The sequence below is a fragment of the Sarcophilus harrisii genome, chromosome 5 (assembly GCF_902635505.1).
Source record: "Sarcophilus harrisii chromosome 5, mSarHar1.11, whole genome shotgun sequence".
Taxonomy (NCBI): domain Eukaryota; kingdom Metazoa; phylum Chordata; class Mammalia; order Dasyuromorphia; family Dasyuridae; genus Sarcophilus; species Sarcophilus harrisii.
Genome location: NC_045430.1, coordinates 121003414 through 121024798, shown reverse-complemented (window position 1 = coordinate 121024798; position 21385 = coordinate 121003414). Strand labels below are relative to the sequence as shown.

At 36.8% G+C, this 21385-nt stretch overlaps 1 protein-coding gene across 1 annotated transcript in view; it reads right to left on the bottom strand.

Annotated features, from left to right (window-relative positions):
• SSPN (sarcospan) overlaps nt 1-11909 on the bottom strand; it is a 42547-nt gene extending 30638 nt beyond the window's left edge. The window contains exon 1 of the mRNA XM_031938486.1: nt 11413-11909. Within this exon, the coding sequence (XP_031794346.1) occupies nt 11413-11682 (270 nt within the window). The 5' untranslated portion in view covers nt 11683-11909. The remainder of the gene's footprint in view (nt 1-11412) is intronic.
• Between the last annotated feature and the right edge of the window lie 9476 nt (nt 11910-21385).

Here is a 21385-nt window from a genome sequence, read left to right as displayed (position 1 = left end):
CTGGAGAAGAAAAGATTTATTGTCCAACTGCTTAATGAAGATTCTGCAATAAGTTCATTCAAAACAATGGTTGGTCATTAATGATCAGATTCAACATAGCAGGAGGTCTAATGCCCTAGAGGAATGCCCTAGAGATCTCTTTGACCATGGGAGGTTTAACATTTTTATTAGTGACTTAGATAACACTATAAATATCTCATTTATCAAATTTTGAAATGACATAAATCTGGGAAAGAAAGTTAACATAGTGAATGATAGAATACAAATAAAGATTATAAAGTCCAAAAAAAGCAATTCCACAATTATGAAATCATAAAATTTTAAGTCTAAATCTGGAAGGAACTACAGAATCAGGGGAGGCGTAGATAAAAAGCAGTTTGTCTGAAAACATCTGAGGATTTCAGGCGAAACCAAAACCAAACTACAAAGAACTTCAGTATAATCTATACTTGAAAAACAATCTCTAAGCCTCTGTGATACCTGAGCTATGATCATCTAACTTCTGTGTAAAGACCTAAAAGCAAAAGGGTATACCAGCTATCTACTCCACTTTTGTATAATTCTAATTTTTAATTGGATATTATTAATGGGCTAACATACTAGATAAATATTTAATGACACCATAGAAAAAAGAGTTTTATGTACCTGTTAGGATGCTTAAGCTAATATCTATTAACTTAAAAATTCAATGCACAGAACTAGACTTAGAGTCAGAAGTGTGAGCTCACACTTAAGAGCTGTGACAGTCTAAACAAGTCACTTAACTACCTATAGCTTCAGTTTCCTCATCTGTAGCAGGAGATGGTAATTGCACTTATACTACAGAGTCGTGATGTTCAAATGAGATGATAATTTCCAAATTTTAAGCTACAACTATCAGCCTTTGTTATTATTCTATGAATTTGGCCAAACTACAATTGTAAATGGAATAAAGAATATTCTACTACTGATACAAACTCTGAAGACTATCACTCCATTATACCTTGATATGGGGAATCCAGGTAGCACACTGGATACAGTGTCTGACTGGAGACAGAGAGACTCATCTTCCTGAATTCAAATCTGACTTCAGACACTTACTACATGTCCTGGGCAAGTCATTTAACCCTGTTTGCCTCAGTTTTCTCATATGTAAAATGAGCTAGAGAAAAAAATGGCAAACCACTCCAGTTTCTTTGTCAAGAAAACCCCAAATGGGGTTATGAAGACATGATAGAAAAACAGACTGAACCTATATATATATATATATATATATATATATATATATACCTTGATATATCAGCTTACTAACTCAGTTTCTTAATTTTAAAAGAACAGGGAACTTTTACCTTGCTTATGCCATTTACCAAGGTTTCTAATACTAAAGTTACATATATACATATATATATATATATATATATATATATAAACATGCTGGAGAAAAAAGTTTAGAAAAAACAATGTCGTTTTTATATACCAAAGAAAAGAATTAATTATTTCTATGTAAGTAGATGGACTCTTTCACATATCCTATAACCAAGTATCATACTTTAAAATTAACCAGTGTGTGCCACTGAGCCTTCTCTTTCAGGCATCTGCCAGTTCCTGTTGCCAAGTTTAATCTCAGTCCCCAGAGAACAGAACCTTCCTCCAACCAACTAAAACAGGGTGTGTCTCTGCAATAGATTTGGATATTTTTACGGTATAAATCTTACTTCTAAATTTTGTTTGGAGAAAATCACCTTTTCTGTGGTGATTAATTTTTGAGGGAACCTGACTCTAACAACTGATACTACTTCCAGTGAGAATTAACCAGTTAAGAGATATCTTGAAGTATCATTTTACAATGAACTTTGATAGCCAGGATTCTTTCTGTTTGCCAAGCACCACACCTAAAAATGAACTTCATTTCAGAACAAAATGACACCAGTTAGAGTTTAATGGCTAATGTTCATTTCTTTCCTGAATTTTGAATCTAATTTCTCTTATAGATCCCTTCCATATTGATCATGCTAGGTTTGAATTATATAATGTAGCCAGGTAGCAAATATGACTATCAGAAAGAATCTTATCAAAGCTAAAGACAAGACAATTCTAAGTCTAGAATCATGCAACTGAGTCTTGCTTCCTCACTTTACAGATGAGGAAACTTAGAAATGGTCAGTGACTTACCTTGAACCACATAGCTAAGAAAGCATCTGAAGTAGGTTTTGAACTCAGGTCATCTTGATTCCCATTCTGCTATCCATTCACTGTACAACTACACTGCCTATATATTATTTTCCTAAAACCAAATTTAAAGTAGGGGTAGTTTTGACAGTCCAAAGCACTTTTGGACTAAGGAAAATGCAGGTTCTTGTTTTCACTCCAGAGAGAGAAAAAGTTGGCACCTATTTGATCCCAATTGTTAATCCACAAGAACCTCAGATCTTAATTAGGTGAAATCAAAATACTCTCAAAGTATCTTTTTTCCCAGAATTCCCTTCTGAGAATACTCAATGTTATATTTTCAATATTTCAAAATACCTGTAAGTTTACCCTTACTGATATTTCTTCTACCAACTGACTCTCAAAGCATATTCTCCACAGTTTAGTAAAACTGTTTATATGTTGCTGTGACTTTAAAAATGGGATAGGGGAAGATAGAGACAAGTGACTGCTATGTGCCAGGCACTGTGCTAAGTGCTTTACAAATATTTGTTTAAAAGAAATTCAGAAATTCACCACCCGCTGGTCTACTTTTAGGTGATGAACATCCCAGCACTCAGCTATGCTTGTCTTCGGATGTCAATTCATGCTAAGTCCTGCACTTGAATTTGTTTGTAGCTTGTTTAGATCCTATCAGAGTTTGGACTCCACTGGTACAGCCTTTGAGGACCCTTATTCTTTCCTACATCCCACTGAAACATCTCAGAGCAGAATTTTAGTGGAGGTGTACCCACTTTATAATCAGAAAACAAAAATTTCAGTATAATATATTCATGGTCTCTGAACATTATGGGAAATCAATTACAACAAATTCCCAATTGGTTAAAAAAATAATGGAGGTATACCAAAAAAGATATTTAAAAGCATTTTCAATCAACTTAAAATACACTTAACTTTATTTTTCTGAAAACCATTATATAGGACATAATTACTTTGATGGGAGGTATGAGGCAACACTGTTTTGTGTAAAGAGGTTCACAATTATGTATGGGAAGTATAAAGTCTGCTTAGCCCTACATTTTTGTATTAGAATTTTCAATAAAGAATAAAATTCTTGAAAAATTTAAAAATTAAGTCCTCAAGTTTGCTCAAATATCAGATATCTGCACTAAAGCCAGTGACTAAACCTGTGGCTTAATTAGTAGGAAAAAATTTCAGGTAATGAAATTCTCTACATTTATGAATTTTAATATTTTAATGCAAGTAACAGTCCTATAGAGTGGTCCAAATCACTAAGAAACTTAATGATGTGATCAGGACCACACAACCTGCATATGTCAGGTAGATACTTGAACCCACATTTTTCTGGCTTCTCATCTAGATTTCTATTTTCTGTGATACAGTGCTTCACTGTAGGGCAAAAAAAAAAATAGTAGAGAAATCTCTTGAAGACAACCTCATGTAAAACAACCAAGGAGAAGATCATAATCAAATTCCTCATTAATTAAGTATTGCATTGTCTACTTTAGAGCCTAGACATAAGGCTCTTATGGTTTTTTGTTATATTTTAGACATAAAATGGGGGGGGGGAGAATCTAACAAAAAGCCATTCTCATTTTAAAGATAATTTCCAAATAGCCTCTTTTGACAGCCACTATACCATAACCCCTCCCACAACTCTCAATTGGTTCTGCATATTTTTATAAGCTATTTCAGATTACTATTTTAGTCAAATGAAATTTTACCGTCACAAAATCTTAGAATTAGAAGCTAACTCAGTATTGTTATATAGTTGTTTCAGTCATGTTCAATTCTTCATGACCTCATTTGGAGTTTTCTTGGCTAAGATGTGGAAATACTTTGCCATTTCCTTCTCCAGTTCATTTAACAGATGAGGCAACTGAGGCAAAGAGGTATGAGGTCAGATTTGAACTCGTTTTCTGGACTCCAGGACTGATACTCTATCTACTATGCCATATAATTAAGTATAAATTTTCATTAAACATAATTAAGGATTGGTCATCTACTTTTAATATCTTCTAATACATCTTATTATCAACCAAATAACCTCACCCAAGTATAAGAATTTTCTTTAAAGTGTCAGCCATATGTATATTATTCCAATATGGAATGGATTGCTTTGAAATGTAGTAAATTCCCTATCAGTAGAGGCTTTTAAGTTTAAAAAAAATTTTAATCAGCACCTCTCTCTCTCTTTCTGAATGCTTTCAATTTCCCCTGACTTCTCTGACACTGTCCTTTTCCTTGTTGACCTCCTAACTGCATGGCTGTTTCTTTTTATTCTCCTTATTTGATTCAATATTTACTTCCAATCACCTCTGTATTGGTGTCCTCCAAGGTCTCTGCCATATACCTCTTTCCGTTTTCATTACTCCTGTGAATTCAATTATCACCTTTATACAGATGGCATAAAAATAAATATATTCAGCCTTAATCTCTTTTTACAACCTGGAGGGACATGCTGGGTTAAATCAGGCAAAAAAGAAGTTCTGAGTATGAAGTGTGGATACCTGTCCATTTTCATTTGCTTGTTGGACAGCTCCACCTAGACCATCAGCCAGCACTTCTTCAGATAATACATTCAAAGTTGAGTTCATCATATTCCCCATCAAATTGCTGCTCCATCCAACATTCCTGATGGTTTTAGTCACTACAATCCTCTCAATCATCCAAGCTCAAAATCCTGTTGTTATCTTTAATTTTCCCACTCTTTTACCCCCCCTCCATCTCCAATTAGTTGCCAAGTTCTGTTGACTACTACCACATCTTTTGCACGTATTTTCAATATATACATAAATGTCCCGTTCAACTTGCTGGCTTCCTAATTTAGCAATTTCTTCAGTTCCTGTTATCTTCAGCACACATATCTCACTATCACTCATAAGTATCTCACCTCTATAATTTTGAAATCAGAAATTCTATTCTGACCATGATAATCTCTTTGCCCTTCTATTTCTCTATCTCACTCTTCAAAACCTTTTCATTTCTCTAACTACAATTTTTAGTCCCTCTATTCCTTTCTATTCTTATTAATCTAATATAGCTCTGGTATCACTTATTCTCTTCCTAATCTTGATCCTAGAGTTCTCCATTTCAACTATGTACTTTTCTCCATAACTTATTTCCCAACACCATTCATGCTTGTCCATTCCTGAACTCTGCATCAACCTCTCCCCTACACTATCCTGAATATTTCCCAGGAGCATGAACATTTCATTTTTGTCTTTGTATCCCTAGTGCTTAACTCTTAGTGGGTACTTAATAAATCTTTATTGATTAATTAAATGAATGACTTGTTGATTCTCTGTTCCTCCTCACATACTTCTGAGTACTAATGTAAGAAGTTACATCATATCAATTGTATCCACAAAAAAATTTATGTTGTCTAATTTCAACTGGCCCTTTATGACTACACAGACATATAGAAAAATTATACTCATCCTAGACTCACATTTTGCAAAACAATTGTTCTAAAGGTTCTCTTCTCTTTTCAAGACTTTGATACCTCCTCCATCTCAATTTCTCCAAGTGGAGTCTTTACTTCCTACTTTGTTAATAATATAGAGATTCTCTGCCTTAAATTTTCTCTCTCTCTCTCTCCCAAAATCCTTTCCATTCTATCTTCACTTATCCATTATTCCACTACTCCTGTCACTGAGAAAAGGAAGCCTTTCTTACCAAGATCAATCTCTTTTCCTATGTCATCAATCCCCTCCCATCCCATTTCCTTCAAGATCTCTCTTTTCTCTCATCTTTACATTTTCCCATAAGTTTAGGTCTTCCCTTTCTGTTTTTTCTGAAAACAGCAACAACCTTACTTGATTCAGCTATTTTCCCAAGCTATCACCCTATTGCTTTCCTCTCTATCAATGCCAAACTTAAAAAAAAAAAAGAATCATTTTTCTTTGCTGCCTTAATTTCCTTACCACCCACTCTTGCAATTCTCTTGCCATCTGGCTTGTGTTTCAGCCTCTCTATGAAACAGCTTTTTTCAGAGATTACCAACAATTTAACTGGTCAACCTGATGATCTTTTAAAAAAGTCATTAGCCTCCATGATCTTGTTTAGCATTATTGAGTGCCCTTTCCTTCTGAACATAGTGGTACATTCTCCTAATATTCTTAACTCTATAACTATTCCTCAATATCCTTTGTTCATTGTTCATCTCCAACTTCCTATGTGTATTCTTTGTGTTGGGCCCTTTTTGTTTCTTTATATTCATTCTGTTGTGGAAACACCAAAGCTCTTTGGGAGCTTTAATCAATTTACATGAATTCAAATATATCCTAATATGGATGACTCTTAAATCTATATATCCAGCTTTCATCTCTGTCCTGAACTTCAGACTCACACTATCAATTATTTGCTATATATTCCTTTCTAAATGTCCAATAAATTTAGCATATCCAAAACAGCATTCATTCTCTTCCCTCAAAACCTGTCTTTCCTTGAAACTTCCTTACTGTTGACTAGGGCACCATAATTCTTGAAGTCATGCCCATGTACAACCTAGGTACTGTCACTGATTCTTTGGAATAGATTACTGATTTGCCAAAGGACCAACCCAAACTTCCATGCAATCCTTCTTTGTTTCTCTCATGTTGTTGACAGTAACCAAGTCACTTAACTAAGAAATGTCACTTAATTTCTCCAAAATTGTAGGTAATTTATGTGATCCCATCTTTAACCAAATCATGGGAATGTATAGATATTTGTTTTATGAATAAAAAGTATACCTGAAAAGTCATATAGATATTTAATTTTGAAATCATTTTAAATTAACTATGAGAGGTTTCTACTTAAACTTATCTATGGTTAGATTCTTTTTATAAAGAGACTAGTGATTCCTTAGGTTCAGATTTCATATATTTGCTTTTTTTTAAGGAGGCTATATCTGTCTCTAGAAATGTAATATGTTGCTATATATATGAAAAAAAATCAAAACTCAGCTGAATTCCTGAATTTAAAAAAGATAATAAGCTGAGAAAAGGCAGATGGAACAAATAATGTTGTTAGTTTATGGTGAAGTTTTGTGAGGATGAAAAAACACAAGGCATTTCATCTTAGCAGCTTTAAGGAATTTCTTTTTTTCTCACAGAAGTTCACCATTTAGTGCAAAAGACTGACATGCACTAAAAATCCACTACCAATTTTTAGTCTAGGACTAAGAAATACAAGTGCGCTCTGAAAAATGATTTAATGTGAAGATACCAAAGAAAATACATCATTTAAAATGATTATGAAAGGTAAATGGGCTTTAAAAATATTTGTATGGATGAAACTCTTTAATCAAAAGTATTTGCTCCTGTCAGATGTGATAAGAATATATAACTAAAGAAGACTGGTGATCTCTTCTGGGGGTTTTTCCAGTTCTGTGACTCTATTTTAAAACACTAATAGGTTATTTTAGAAACCTTCTGAAGCAATAATAGCCCCATGAAATCTATTCTAAAATACTGAACTCTCAATTAGAATAAACAGTGAAATTAAAAAAAAAATTTGGAATTTCCTATCCTTCTGATTTTGGGTTACACTGACATAAAAGAGAGCACATTCCAGATATGATTTTATCCAACAAACTTCTAAATAGTGAGTGAACTTTAATGTACACTCTGTTAGACCCAACCACTTAATTTATTAATAGAATGAAATGCTGAGAAAAACCTTGATTTTCTATGATTCTCTGATTGCACCAGATTTATCTTCAAAAGGGCTTATCTCCTCTTTACAATGTCATGGTCAGAATCATAATCCATGTGAATAAGTAATAACCCATAAAATGGATAATGAATAAAGATCATACAAAAGCTTTTAAAAATATATTCTATCTCTTGCATAGCTTCTATTCTTTCTTTTCTTTTCTAACTTATGCTCTCAAAGGCATATTTTAGAAATTGTGAAGTTAAAATGGTTTCTGCTATTTCTATGTATATGGCTTAATCTAAAAATAACCATTTACCATAACTGTAAAGGGAGCCTAATAATTGCACATGATACTTCTTTATATTACATTCTATGCTTAACACTTCCTAATAATATATTTTAGTTTAGTTCTTCCTGATATCTCTACTTTATTTTCAATAAATAGAGATATCAGGAAGAACTAAACTAAAATATTTTCCTCTGCTTCAGACCAGTCTTAGGAATGAAGTCTACTGACTTCTACAAGACCAGTGATAAGGTGGAATTTTTGAATAATACAAAGTATTTGAAAGGCACCATGGTATCTTTGAGGGAAGGTTGGTGTTGGAGTCAAAAAGACTGCCTTTAAATCCTGTTTCTGAAACATATTAGTTGTGTGAGCACAAATGAGTCACTTCAAACTTCAGACACTAACTGAAACTATAAGATATAGACAAATTGCTGGTTTGCACCATTGGGGGTAGTTTCCCACACATTATTACAATCATATTCCTGGACAGACATAGAACATAGTAGAAATATTATTTAAGGATGTCAATAGAGTTATGGTAATCTATTTGCAGCAAGCAATGAAACAAATACACTGAAACCAGGAGGTGAGGCTTAATAAACTATAAATTGGGGCTTAGAGGTCCATTAAGCTGACAAGTTAAAAATTTGAATTCTTTAAAATGATTTGGTTCTGTCATAATTCCTTGAGTTTGTCTAGCACTATTCTCTAGAAATTTGGGTCAGCTCATTTCCTAAGGTGGTAGAGATGATTTGGATGTCTCTTTCCTAACTTCAATGTTGTATCATCCCAGGATATTTTAGGGTATATCACACATAAACTTCTCTACCTTGTTGTAGTAGAGGGGCTTGCATAACTCAATGAAATTATGAGCCACACCATGCAGGGTTACTCAAGATAGCTCATCTTGGAGAGTTCTGACAAAGGTGATCCACTGGAGAAAGAAATGGCAAATCAATCCAGTATCTTTGCCAAGAAAATCCCATGGACAATGAAGGACATGGTGTGCTATGGTACATGGGGTCATGAAGAGTCAGACATGACTAAACAACTAAAGAAAAACAATAATACATATGCTGTTTGACACTCCCCTTTACATTTTAGTTAATATTAGGATAAAACCCATCCTAAAAATAAAGTAGAAATAGTAGAAAGGACTAAACTAAAATATTTTCCTCTGCTTCAGACCAGTCTTAGGAATCAAACAAGTCTAATGACTTCTCCAAGACCAGTGACAAGATGGAGCCGCTTACAATCTATTTAGTAATAACTCACGCTCAGAGGCCTACTCTTAGGAAATGGATACTACTAATTTTCTATTCTCCTTCCTTCCTGGAAAGCCAGGAGTAGTGGCTGTATAGGTTAAGGAAAGGTGAACCCATAGTGGCAATGCTGCAAGGTCTGTTACAAGCATATTTGGACTACAATCCATCCCAGGGTCATTCTATATTTGTTGCTAAAATGCCTTCGAAGAAATCATCCCTAATTTTTGAGTATTACCAGTATAATATTCTCCTCAAAACAATTCTTTTGAGAGTATGGTACTTTAAACTAAGAGAATATCACTAGAAATGCACATTTTGAAAGAACCCAAATTTCAAAGTTATTTTACCACATCTATTATAACTCCATGCAATTAATAGTTAAATACATGCTTTTAAAAATCATGACAATGTTGGTTAAGAAAGTTACCTAAATCTTGGAATGTTATAATACACATTTTAGAGAATGTGACTTGAATGTGATGCTAGATATCCCTTCTAATTCTTTTTTTCAATTTTTGAAGACTGAGTTTTTTTAGGTGATTTGGAATGAAGTCTATTGACTTCCACAAGACCCGTGATAAGGTGGAATTTTTGAATAATACAAAGTATTTGAAAGGCACTATGGTATATCTGAGGGAAGGTTGGTGTTGGAGTCAAAAAAGACTGCCTTTAAATCCTGTTTCTGAAACATATTAGTTTCAGAAAAAAAAAAAAAAGACTGGAAATTATGTTCTTAGAAATTCATCTATAGAATCAAAGGACTTGAGATCTAAAAATAACCTTAGAAATCATCTGATGCCATCTCCTCTTTGTAAAATAAGGAAACTGAGGCCCACAGAGTATAAGACGTCTTGCCAAAAATTAAAAATTTAGTGACAGAATCAAGAGTACAATTTGTACCTCTATTTGAAGTCTCTTGTGTATTATTTTTAAGCTCCTGAAATCTTATAGCAAAGACTTTTTTCTTGAATATGTAATGAAGTGATTGGCTCTACCATGGCAAATTGGTACAGAGTTTAATTTTTGTAAGTTTATAAAAAACTTCCTTTTAGGACCTATTAGCATACAAGTTAAATACTTATCAGGGGTAGATGATTTAATAAAGAAAACTAACAGTTCATGAGTTCAAATCAGCTTCAAAGTAGTAATGATCTGCATCATCTACACCTTTCAGCTTTCATTATTAGAACTTTAAATGGGTCATATTTAACTAATTTGGTTTATTAAAACTTTTCAAATTTATATGTAAGAATAAATGTATTCATTTAATACGAACTAGTGGTTTTAAAAATAGATTGAAAAATGTGATTAGAAAGGAATACAAAATTAGAAATGAAGACACAAGTTAGTCATTCCAGGCATGTGCATTTAAGCAAGATAGTACTCTATTAATCGGTGTGTAGTATTTAGCTCAATACACATGCATAGCGAACATACAAAGTCCCAAATATACTTCTGTCGGTGATTCCACCCGTGATTCATCCGAGAGGTTTTGGTGAAATGGGGCTCTATTCCCTATTTGAATTTAATATTTAAATATTGATATTTAATATTAATTAATATTTATATTTTTATTTGCTGACAACATTTTAACAAGCTAACCTGATGTCCCCTCACAAGTGGGGAGCTTTTTAAAACTTGAGGCGCTACCGCTGCGGAAACAGCCCTTCTCGGGCCCCGCCTTTACTAAATGTACTTATTAGAAGGACTGCTCTTGCCACTGTGGTCTCCCTCGAAGGAGGGAGGGGGAAGAGAACCACCACCACAACAGAAGACCGACTTGCTACCGTAGCTGCGGAGGAGATGCAGCGGGACCAGTCGATGAGCCCCGGGTGCCAGCCACACTACACGCGCAGTCCCCGACGCACTGTTCAGGCACCTTGCGGACGCGCGGGGAAGCCGGCCCGAGAGAGGCTCCCCGGCAGCTTCCCCAGGGAAGTCGGCGGGGCTCTAGCGGCGAGTTAGCGGGGCGCAGCTCCGGGCCGCGGCGCATGCAAGTGCGGGTTAGTGGCAGGCGCACCGTGCAGGTTTGCATTCGCACGCAGCGAAAACAGGCTTTATGCTTACAGTGATCCCAGCCCAGAACGGAGTGTCTCTGACTAGCAAGGAAGAGCTGACGCCCGCCATGACGAAGCCCACGGCCGTCACGGCGATGCCCAGGGCCAGCTGCAACAGGGCCAGCAGCAGCGGGAAGCGGCAGCCGCAGCAAGTCCGGGCTTCCTCCTCCCCGCGCGCCGCGGGGACCCCTTTGCCTCTCTGCGGCCCGCGCTCGGCCCGGGCCCCTGCCTCGGTCGGCCCTGGGCAGCGCCGGGCTGCCGGCGGCTCCTCCTGGCCCATGGCCGGCGGCTGGGCGGGCGGCGGGCCCCCGGGAACTCGCTGGGCCGGGCGCGGGCTGAGCCGCTCCCGCTGTGTGAATCACCGAGGCTGAACAAATATGGAAAACATTTGGGGCCGGCGGTGGGAGCCTCCGAATGCCTCAGGGAGCCCGGGGAGAGGGGAATCGAGGGGGATAGCGCACTGCCAACCGGAGGGGACGCAGCGCTGTGTGGGGCTGCGGGGAGACCGCGCGCCGGAGCCAGTGGGGGGGTCCTCGGGGCCCGGCGGGAGCGGCGGGGGCTGCCTCTGACACGCAATCGGAGCGTGGGAGGGGTGTGCGAGAGAGGGGGAGAGGGAGAGAGACGGAGAGAGGCAGACACAGACACAGAGAGAGACAGAGACAGAGACAGAGAGAGAGAGAGACAGAGAGAGTAAGAGAGAGAGACAGAGAGATAGACAGAGACAGAGAAAGAGACGGAGAGAGACAGACACAGACACAGACACAGAGAGAGACAGAGACAGAGACAGAGAGAGAGAGATAGACAGAGACAGAGAGAGAGAGAGAGAGAGTAAGAGACATAGAGAGTAAGAGAGAGAGACAGAGACAGAGAGAGAGAGAGACAGAGAGAGTAAGAGAGAGAGACAGAGAGATAGACAGAGACAGAGAAAGACAGAGAAAGAGACGGAGAGAGACAGACAGACACAGACACAGAGAGAGACAGAGAGAGACACAGAGACAAAGAGAGAGACAGAGAGAGTAAGAGACATAGAGAGTAAGAGAGAGAGACAGAGAGATAGACAGAGACAGAGAGAGACACAGACACAGAGACAAAGAGAGACGGAGAGAGAGACACAGAGAGAGACAGAGAGAGAGAGACAGAGAGAGTAAGAGACAGAGAGAGACAGAGAAAGAGACGGAGAGAGACAGACACAGACACAGAGAGAGACAGAGAGAGAGAGAGATAGACAGAGACAGAGAGAGACACAGACACAGAGACAAAGAGAGAGGAGAGAGACAGACACAGAGAGAGACAGAGACAGAGAGAGAGAGACAGAGAGAGTAAGAGACAGAGAGAGACAGAGAAAGAGACGGAGAGAGACGGAAAGAGAGAGAGAGACAAAGAGAGACACAGAGACACAGAGAGAGACAGAGACAGAGAGTAAGAGACAGAGAGACAGAGAGACAGACAGACATAGAGAGAGACAAAGACAGAGACAGAGAAAGAGACATAGTGAGAGAGAGATAGAGACAGAGACAGAGAGAGACACAGACACAGAGACGAAGACAGAGAGAGAGAGAGAGAGAGAGTCTGCTGCAGCTGGAGACAACAAGAGGGGTTTCCTTGAGAAGAGATTCCAGGCATTTTGGGGAGAGAGAGAGAGACAGAGAGAGAGAGAGAGAGAGTCTGCTGCAGCTGGAGACAAGAAGAGGGGTTTCCTTAAGAAGAAATTCCAGGCATTTTGGGAAAAGAGACCTAGAAAATGAAGAATGTCAAAATCACTGTAGTTCTCCACGCTTTCAAACTTGTTTGCCTTTACAATGTTGCTCTTATGTTTAAAGGATCCTGCTTCTGCTCACTCATTTTGCCTCAGTTAGCCCAATACCAGTCTACATGCATTTGTTAAATACTCACCAAGTCCCAGACTCAGTGTTAAGGGTTCGGTGATACAAAGAAAGGCACAAGTTAAAGCATGCACACACAATACAGACACGGATCCTCCCTGCAAAGGGCTCATGGAATGGAACGCACTATTATGCATTTAGAGTCGCAAGAATTTTGTTTTCTCTTTTTATAATGGGGTTAGGGAGAAAAAAGAAATGCTTAATTGGAAAATAAATAAATAAATAAAGCCACTGTAGTTCAGTTAATAGGAGTTCATCCAAATCTGAACATCTGGAAGTAAGGAAAGGGGGTCAAGCAGTTTTTCAAGACTTTTTTTTTTTTTTTAATGGAATAACATCTGGTCCGTGGTATAGTGAATAGAGCCCATGCCTGAGAATCAACTTAAGTCCCTGTCTTAGTCACCACTTACTGAGTGACTTTGGGAAACCAATACATTCCATTAGGCTTCAGTTTTCTCATGTGTAAAAATGAGAACTTAGACTGGATGGCCTTTAAGTTCCTTTTCAGCCCCAAAACTGAAAAATTAAAGATGAATGTTGATACATTTCCATCACTTTTAATGAGTAAGAATAATTCTAAAGATAGACAAAGCTGGCTTGTTGCTGTGCTTTTGGAATATATTGAAATATTTATTAGATTCAGTCCTCTTCTACTGCATGAAAGAATTCCCTATATATTCCCTCTTGGGAATATAAGTTCTATCAGGGTAAGGACAGTTTCATTCCTTGTCTCTGAATTCTCAGCTCCTGAGAGGGACCAAAAAAAATAAAAAATAAAAAAGCTGACCTGGGAATCAGGAAGAAGGTCAAGTATTGTCCCTAACATATACTGGTTGTGTGACTGAGCAAAACACGGCCTCTTAATGGTTACTCTAAGATTGTAAATTGCAGAAATAGCTATTTCCTCTGGTACAGTGGGTTGCCTTATTGAGAATTCTCTATACCTATGAAATTATAAGTCCCATCTAAATATATGTATTTGTGTGGATGTACACACATATACATATATATAATATCAATGCTTATTGTAGTGACAGATACATATTAGGTACCTAATAAATTCATACTGATAGGTTGATTGGCATATATTATTAGATTTTAAATGTCTGCAGAGTTGCTATGCTAATCATAAACTATTTCATATTCCTAGAGGCTGAACAATAATTTGAAAAATATTATAATACTTAGTCTTGAACTGATCTTCTATATATCATTATTTAAACATTCTTCATAATATCTCTGTGAGGAGTATTATCTTAACTACAAATGAAGAAACTCAGGTACAAAGTGGTTACACAGCAAATCAGTAAAGAACTGAGAATGGAATTTGAGATTTGTATTCTATGCCAAATGTTAAATCATTATTCTTGTCATAAAACCATTAGTCAAACATTTAGTGCCAAAGAAAATAGAGACCTCAGAGGCACATGGAATTTCAGAACTGAAAATGTATGTTTTTAATGAGAATATTAAGAAATAGTTTCATTATGATATTTTCTACATAGCTGAGCGATGGAGGGAAAAAAAACCCTTCTTACAGACTGCATTTGAAGTCAGAAGAAGTGGATTCAGCCCCAGCTTGTGACCCTTACACCTTTCAGTTTGCTCATTTATAAAATGAGAGGGTTGAATTAGATGGTGTCTGATGTAAAAGTCCTTTAATTCTATGATCTTGGTATACCTTTTTCTAAGTCTTTAACCAGAACAGAGTGAATGGAAGTTTATCCAGAGTATCTGGATTTGGAGGACCAAGACTTAAGTTGATTCTCGGGCATGGGCTCTATTCACTATACCACGGACCAGATGTTATTCCATTAAAAAAAAAAAGTCCTGAAAACTGCTTGACCCCCTTTCCCTACTCCCAGATGTCCAGATTTGGATGAACTTCTATTAACTGAACTACAGTGGCTTTATTTATTTATTTATTTTCCAATTAAGCATTTCTTTTTCTCCCTAACCCCATCATAAAAAGAGAAAACAAAATTCTTGTGACTCTAAATGCGTAGTGCGTTCCATTCCATGCTTTTCCTCCACTTCTTTCACAGGGTGATAAGCTTCCTTTCTGTGTTCACTCCTGTCTCCATACCTTACTTCATTGTCCTACATTGTACTGCTGCATCCTTGACGGTCCTGAGACCCATATTACTGCAATTGGTACCCTAGGCTCCCATTTCTGGAGATGTGACATAGTATATTTGTTATCCCTAAAGTGCTATTTCCAAGATCCCTTCTTCTGTTCTCTTCTTTTCCTTCAACTTCCATGGGGAGTGAGAGGGAATGGGTGGGGTGGGGTGATGAGGCTAAATTCTTTCCTTTTCAAGTGCAATAATAGTATCATTGTTGTTTTTGTCTCACAGGAAAGAAATTCTAGTTACAACTATATGAATCCACTCAATAGAAGATATTCTACCAAGAATCACCTTCTTTTATCATCTTTCTCTTTTCCTCCCTCATTTCCTCTCTCTCTTTCTCTCTCTGTCTCTTATCTCTTTCTCCCTCCCTCTCTCCTCTCTCTGTTTCCTCTATGTGTGTCTTTCTGTCTCTCTCTGTTTCTGTGTCTCTCTCTCCCTCTCTGTGTGTGTCTGTCTCTTTCTCTGTATGTGTTTCTCATATGTATAATATGGGTCCGTTTTAATTGATTAAATCAAATAAAAATTTTAAAGGCATCATTTGTGACAAATGAAAGGACTAAAAAATTCTTTTATTTTATATTTTGTAGATAATAATTTATTCTTTACTCCTGGAACACTTAGATAGTCAGCAAGCAGTTATTAAGCACTTAATATATTCTAGGCCTTGTGTTAAATTCTAAGGAAATGAAGAAATGCAAAAACATTATCCAGAAGGAAATATAGCCTCTGGATACAATCAGCCTACCGGGCCATTTGCCTCATCTCGGTTGAGACTAGTTATTAGTGTCTGTGTATGGAGTTTACCATGTATTGTAGGTGGTGGTCAGATGAAACCAAATAAATACAAGATGGGGAATTAAAAGGAAAAAGGAAAGCTCACACAAAATGCTGTAGGAAAATTTGAGTCTTAGGAAAGAGTTCTAAAGAGTAGGCAGAAGTGGAGGGGCAGGATTAGAAAGACTTTTCCCACAGAGGACGTAGCATCTCAGAGAGCTTTGAAAGAAGATTCTCAAGAGCTGCTGGGGAGAAAGGTATGGGGCACATCTTGTATAAATACAGAGATTCTGAAGACTGAATGCTGACTTTGGGAAACAGCTGGTGGCCCAGTTTAGCTAGAATATAGTTTGAATTAATGGGAGCAATATAGACAAAGGCTGGAAGCTTAGATTGGAAACAGATTGTGGAAGGCCTTAAACAGGAGAAATGAAATGATATAATTGCTAAGTCTGTCAGCGAAGTTTAAAAGATCATGAAGGACAGGAGAGATACTACAGGAATGGAGTTAACCAAGTTATCCAAAAAATGGAAAAATAAAATCATAAGCAAGTGAGTTTTATTTGAATTTTATGAGATTTCTAGAAAGGATTATTAAATGACTATCTAGAAATAACATTTAGAAAACATCTAGTGGTAAACATCTAGGAAAAGAGGCAATGATAAAGAATAGGTCTTGTCAGACTTACCTTATTTCCTTTTTGTTTTTGACAGGCTTACTAGTCCAATAGGTCAAGGGAATATAAGCTTTAGACATAGTTTATCTGGCAGTATTTGCTAAGGTCTGATGCTATTCTTATTGAAAAGACATATATAGGCTAAATGATAACACAATTGGACAGATTCAGAGTTTATTGAATGGGCCAAATTCAGAATGAATGCTTTGATGTCAACTTGGCAGGCATCCAGAAAAGTGCTCTAAAATGTGTGTTTGGTCCTATACCATTTAACATTTTTATCAATGACTTAAGATAAAGACATTTCACAGATTAGATAGATGGTATGTTTATCAAATGGTAGTTGGTACAATGTTGAGAGGAATTAATTAAGGCATTAAATGACAGAATCAGGATTCTAAAAGATCTTAATCTAAAGAGCGAAGAGTCTCATAAGGATCTACTCTAATAAGGATAAATGTAAAATCTTATACTTGGATTTAAGAAATGAGCTACACAAATAGAAGATGGAAAAGACATAGTTAAAAAGCAACTTATTTGAAAAAAAATCAGATTAATGAACTGCAAACTCAATCTGAGAAAACAGTGAAATGAGAGTCCAAAAAATTGATATAAACTTGGGATGCATAGTTCCTAGGAATAAAGGCATCATGATCCCATGGTACCATGCCATCATCAGATCAATTCTGGAATACTATGTTCAGTTCTATAAATCATATTATAAGAAAGATAACCTAGGGAATATCTTGATGTGGGTAACTAAGATATCAGATTAAAATCCATATCATTTGAGAATAAACTAAAAGGATTTGGGATGTTAAAGCAGGAAGGGATAAAACTAAGGGTGGAAAGCACATCATAGTTGTGTTAAACTATTTGAAAGAAGTCTAAGAAAGTTTTAAAATGGTCAGTTTAGGCTTGATGTTGAGAAAAACAAGAGTTATCCAAAAGTAGAGTCTGTCTTGAGAGGAGGTTGTCTCCCCATCATTGCAGATCTTCGAAGGGGAGACTTTATAACTATTTGATATGTGGTACTAGTATTTCCTATTCATGCATAAATTGGTCTAAGTGACCATTGAAGTCTCTTAGAATTCTAAACCCCTGTGATTTTGTGAGAAACTAAAGAAAATTAATTTTTTCCTAAAGGTAATTGTAGGGAAGCAACAGGTCAAATCTATGAATTAGTGAAGTTGTTTTGGCATCCATATAATAGGTAGATAGGAGAAAAGAGTTTCTAGAAGGAAAACCAATAAGAAAGCAAATTCAGCAATCCAGGAAAGAGATTGTGAAAGTTTAAACTAGAATGTGACAGTTTGAATGGAGAGGACAATATGGAGGAAGAATTTGTAGAATTTAGGGACTAATTAGGCAAGGGGAGTGGGTGAGAGAAAAAGAAAAATCAAACATAACTCCCAGTTAACTTTCATGATTGGGAAAGTGATGGTACCCTCACCAGAAGTAGAGAAACTTTTAAGGAAGGGTGAGTTCACAAGCTGAGTTCTGTGGGAAAACTTTCTTTAAGATGTTAATAGAAAATTCAGATAGAAATGTCTAGCAGGTACTTGGCGATGTGGGACCTGCATGCATTCAGGAGAAAAATTAATGAGATAAAGGCTAAATATATTATAGATACATAGATTTTGGAGTCATCTATGTAGAGATGATAATTGAGCCAATAGATATAAAACAAGAAAATATTGGCAGTGTTCAACACAGAAGTAAATAAAATCACCAGGGGAAAGAGCATATATACAGAGAGAAGGGATTAAGGTCTTGGGTAATTCCCATGTTTAGAGAAAAAGAGATAGATAATGATCTAACAACATACATTACAAAAGAGTGATTAACTGGATAGGATGAGGATCAGGAAAAAAAAAAAATAATGCCATGAAAGCCAAAGGAGGATAGAGTGATGGTGTCAAACGGAGGTCAATGAAGATTCAGGTGAAGAAAATCCTTTCTGATAACAGTTAAATAAATAGCACCATTATCTGGAACAGCGCCTCACACATAGTAGGTACTTAACAAATAACTGCTAAATTGAAATGAATCTTTGGTGATCTTCAAGAGAATATTTCAGCAGAGGGGTAGGAACACAATTCAGGTTTCAAAGGTCTGAGAAGTAAGTGGTGAGTAAATAAAGGCAGTGGATAGAAATGCTTATTAGTCATTTGGTAATAAAAGGGAAAGAGATGTAGATTGTCATGAGGTTTTTTTAAGGGATGGGGATGACTTCATGTTTATAGGCTGTGGGGAGAGAAAATTGATAGAAAATGAGTGTTAAATATTGACAATGTTAAACATAGCAATAAAAGTTTATTTTTTAAAAGAGAAAATGAACAAGAGAAGAAAAAAGGTTGAATTGGACAAATTCCCAGAAGACTAGAAGGAAATGAACTTACATAAGACATTTCACAAGTGTTTGTGTAGCATGAGCTATCCTCCATATACATGGAGATGGATCTCTGTTCTAGCTCCTCCTCTTAGGACATATTCTCTTATCCTTTGCTTAAGTATGCCAGACTCCTCATTCATCCTTGTGATCAGAGAGCTAAAGAACTTTTGCTCTGGAACTCTAATTTTGGACTCACTAATTTTTCTCCTGAATTCCAGCCCCACATTAACAAGTATCTACTAGAAATTTCTGTCTAAATGTTCCGCTAGCACCTTAAAGAAAGTTTTCCAACAGAACTCAACTTGTGAACCCATCTTTACTAAAATTTTCTCTAGTTCTGGTAAGGGCACAAGCACCTTGCCAATCACCAGGTTTAATTATCTGGGAGTAATCTTTGATAACTTTCCTTGGGACTGCTGGTGTATGGGAGGGAAGGATTTTCCTTCCTTTCCTATGGGCAGACATGGCAACACAAAAGGAAATGAAGAGTTTTACTTGTGTGAGTCAAACTAAAACTATAAATCAGGTCTCTGGATAGTTTGTTTTTGTTTTTTGTGTGCGTTTTTCTCTGGAATCACTCTAGACAGCACCTTTCACCTTGTTTTGCTTTCTTCTAAGGCATGACATCTCATGTATACACCCCTGCTTCTTCCAATTCCTCTTTATGTGTTGTCTTCCCCTATAAGAATGTAAACTCCTTGAAGATAGGGATTGTCTTACTTGCTTTTTTTTTTTTTTTTTTTGTATCCCCAGTGCTTAACAAGGTGACTAGCACATAGTAAGTGCTTAATAAATGCATATTTTTTTCTATCATCTATCTATATATCTCTGAGTACAAATGACCAAACACTAATACTGAAAACGATATTTCTAATCTTGATGAACTTGAAGTTCAAGAATTCTAGAATCAAGTGTGTGGATTGCCATCCAGAGGTGATTCCATCAAATGCAGTATTTCCTCAAGGGAGAAGCCCACCACCTGTCCAAGGATTTTGCAAAGGAAAAACTAAGGCCCAACCCTTGTCCTGGCATACCAGTAGGTCTAGATGTGTGATTTGCACAGGATGTACAGATCAGAGATGAAAGTAATATTTGTTCATCTGGCACACAAAACTTTTCATGTTTTACATATTTTAATTTATGATTGAATCATTGTGGCTTTTCTTTTGTGATAGAAGAAATAAATAGTCTGCCATGGGAACACAGGCTTAAATCTCCTATTGGGAGAATCTTGTGCTAGTGGATCACTAAAGTTTGAGAGTTCTGAGCACAAACATGGTGAGCCTCTGGGAATGGAAGGCTAACAGGCTGAGGGAACCAGTCCTAGTTGGAAAATTGAAGGTGGTCAAAGTTTCCATGGAGATAAATATTAGGATTGGGCCTATGAGTGGCTGCTATACTTGTTGCTAGGGAAATGAGTAATAGGAAGAGAAGAAAGGAAAAAAAAAGAAGGAAGGAAGAGAGTGAAGGGAGGAGGTAAGGAAAGAGGAAGAGAGGAAAGAGCATAGGAAGGAAAAAAAAGAAAGTAGGGAAGAAGGGAGAAAGAAAGGAAAGAAGGTAAGAAGGAAAGGACACAAGAAAAAGAAGGAAGGAAGGAAGGAAGGAAGGAAGGAAGGAAGGAAGGAAGGAAGGAAGAAAGGAAGGAAGGAAGGAAAGAAGGAAGGAAGGAGGGAGGAAGAAATAGTTACCCTGTGCCTAATACATAATTTATATAATCAGTATCCTTTTCTAGAAATTATCTGTTAATGCCATCTTAGATATGAGCTATATTTAAACTTTGCTTAAGATATTTTTCCTGCACTGATACATTGTTGGTGGAATTGTGAATGGATCCAACCATTCTGGAGAACAATTTGGAACTATGCTCAAAAAGTTATCAAACTGTGCATACCCTTTGACCTAGCAGTGTTACTACTGGGTTTATATCCCAAAGAGATATTAAAAGAAGGAAAAGGGACCCACATGTGCAAAAATGTTTGTAGTAGCCTTTTGTGTAGTGACAAGAAACTGGAAACTGGCTGGATGCCCATCAGTTGGAGAATGGCTGAATAAATTATGGCATATGAATGTTATGGAATACTTTTGTTTGGTAAGAAATGACCAACAGGATGATTTCAGAAAG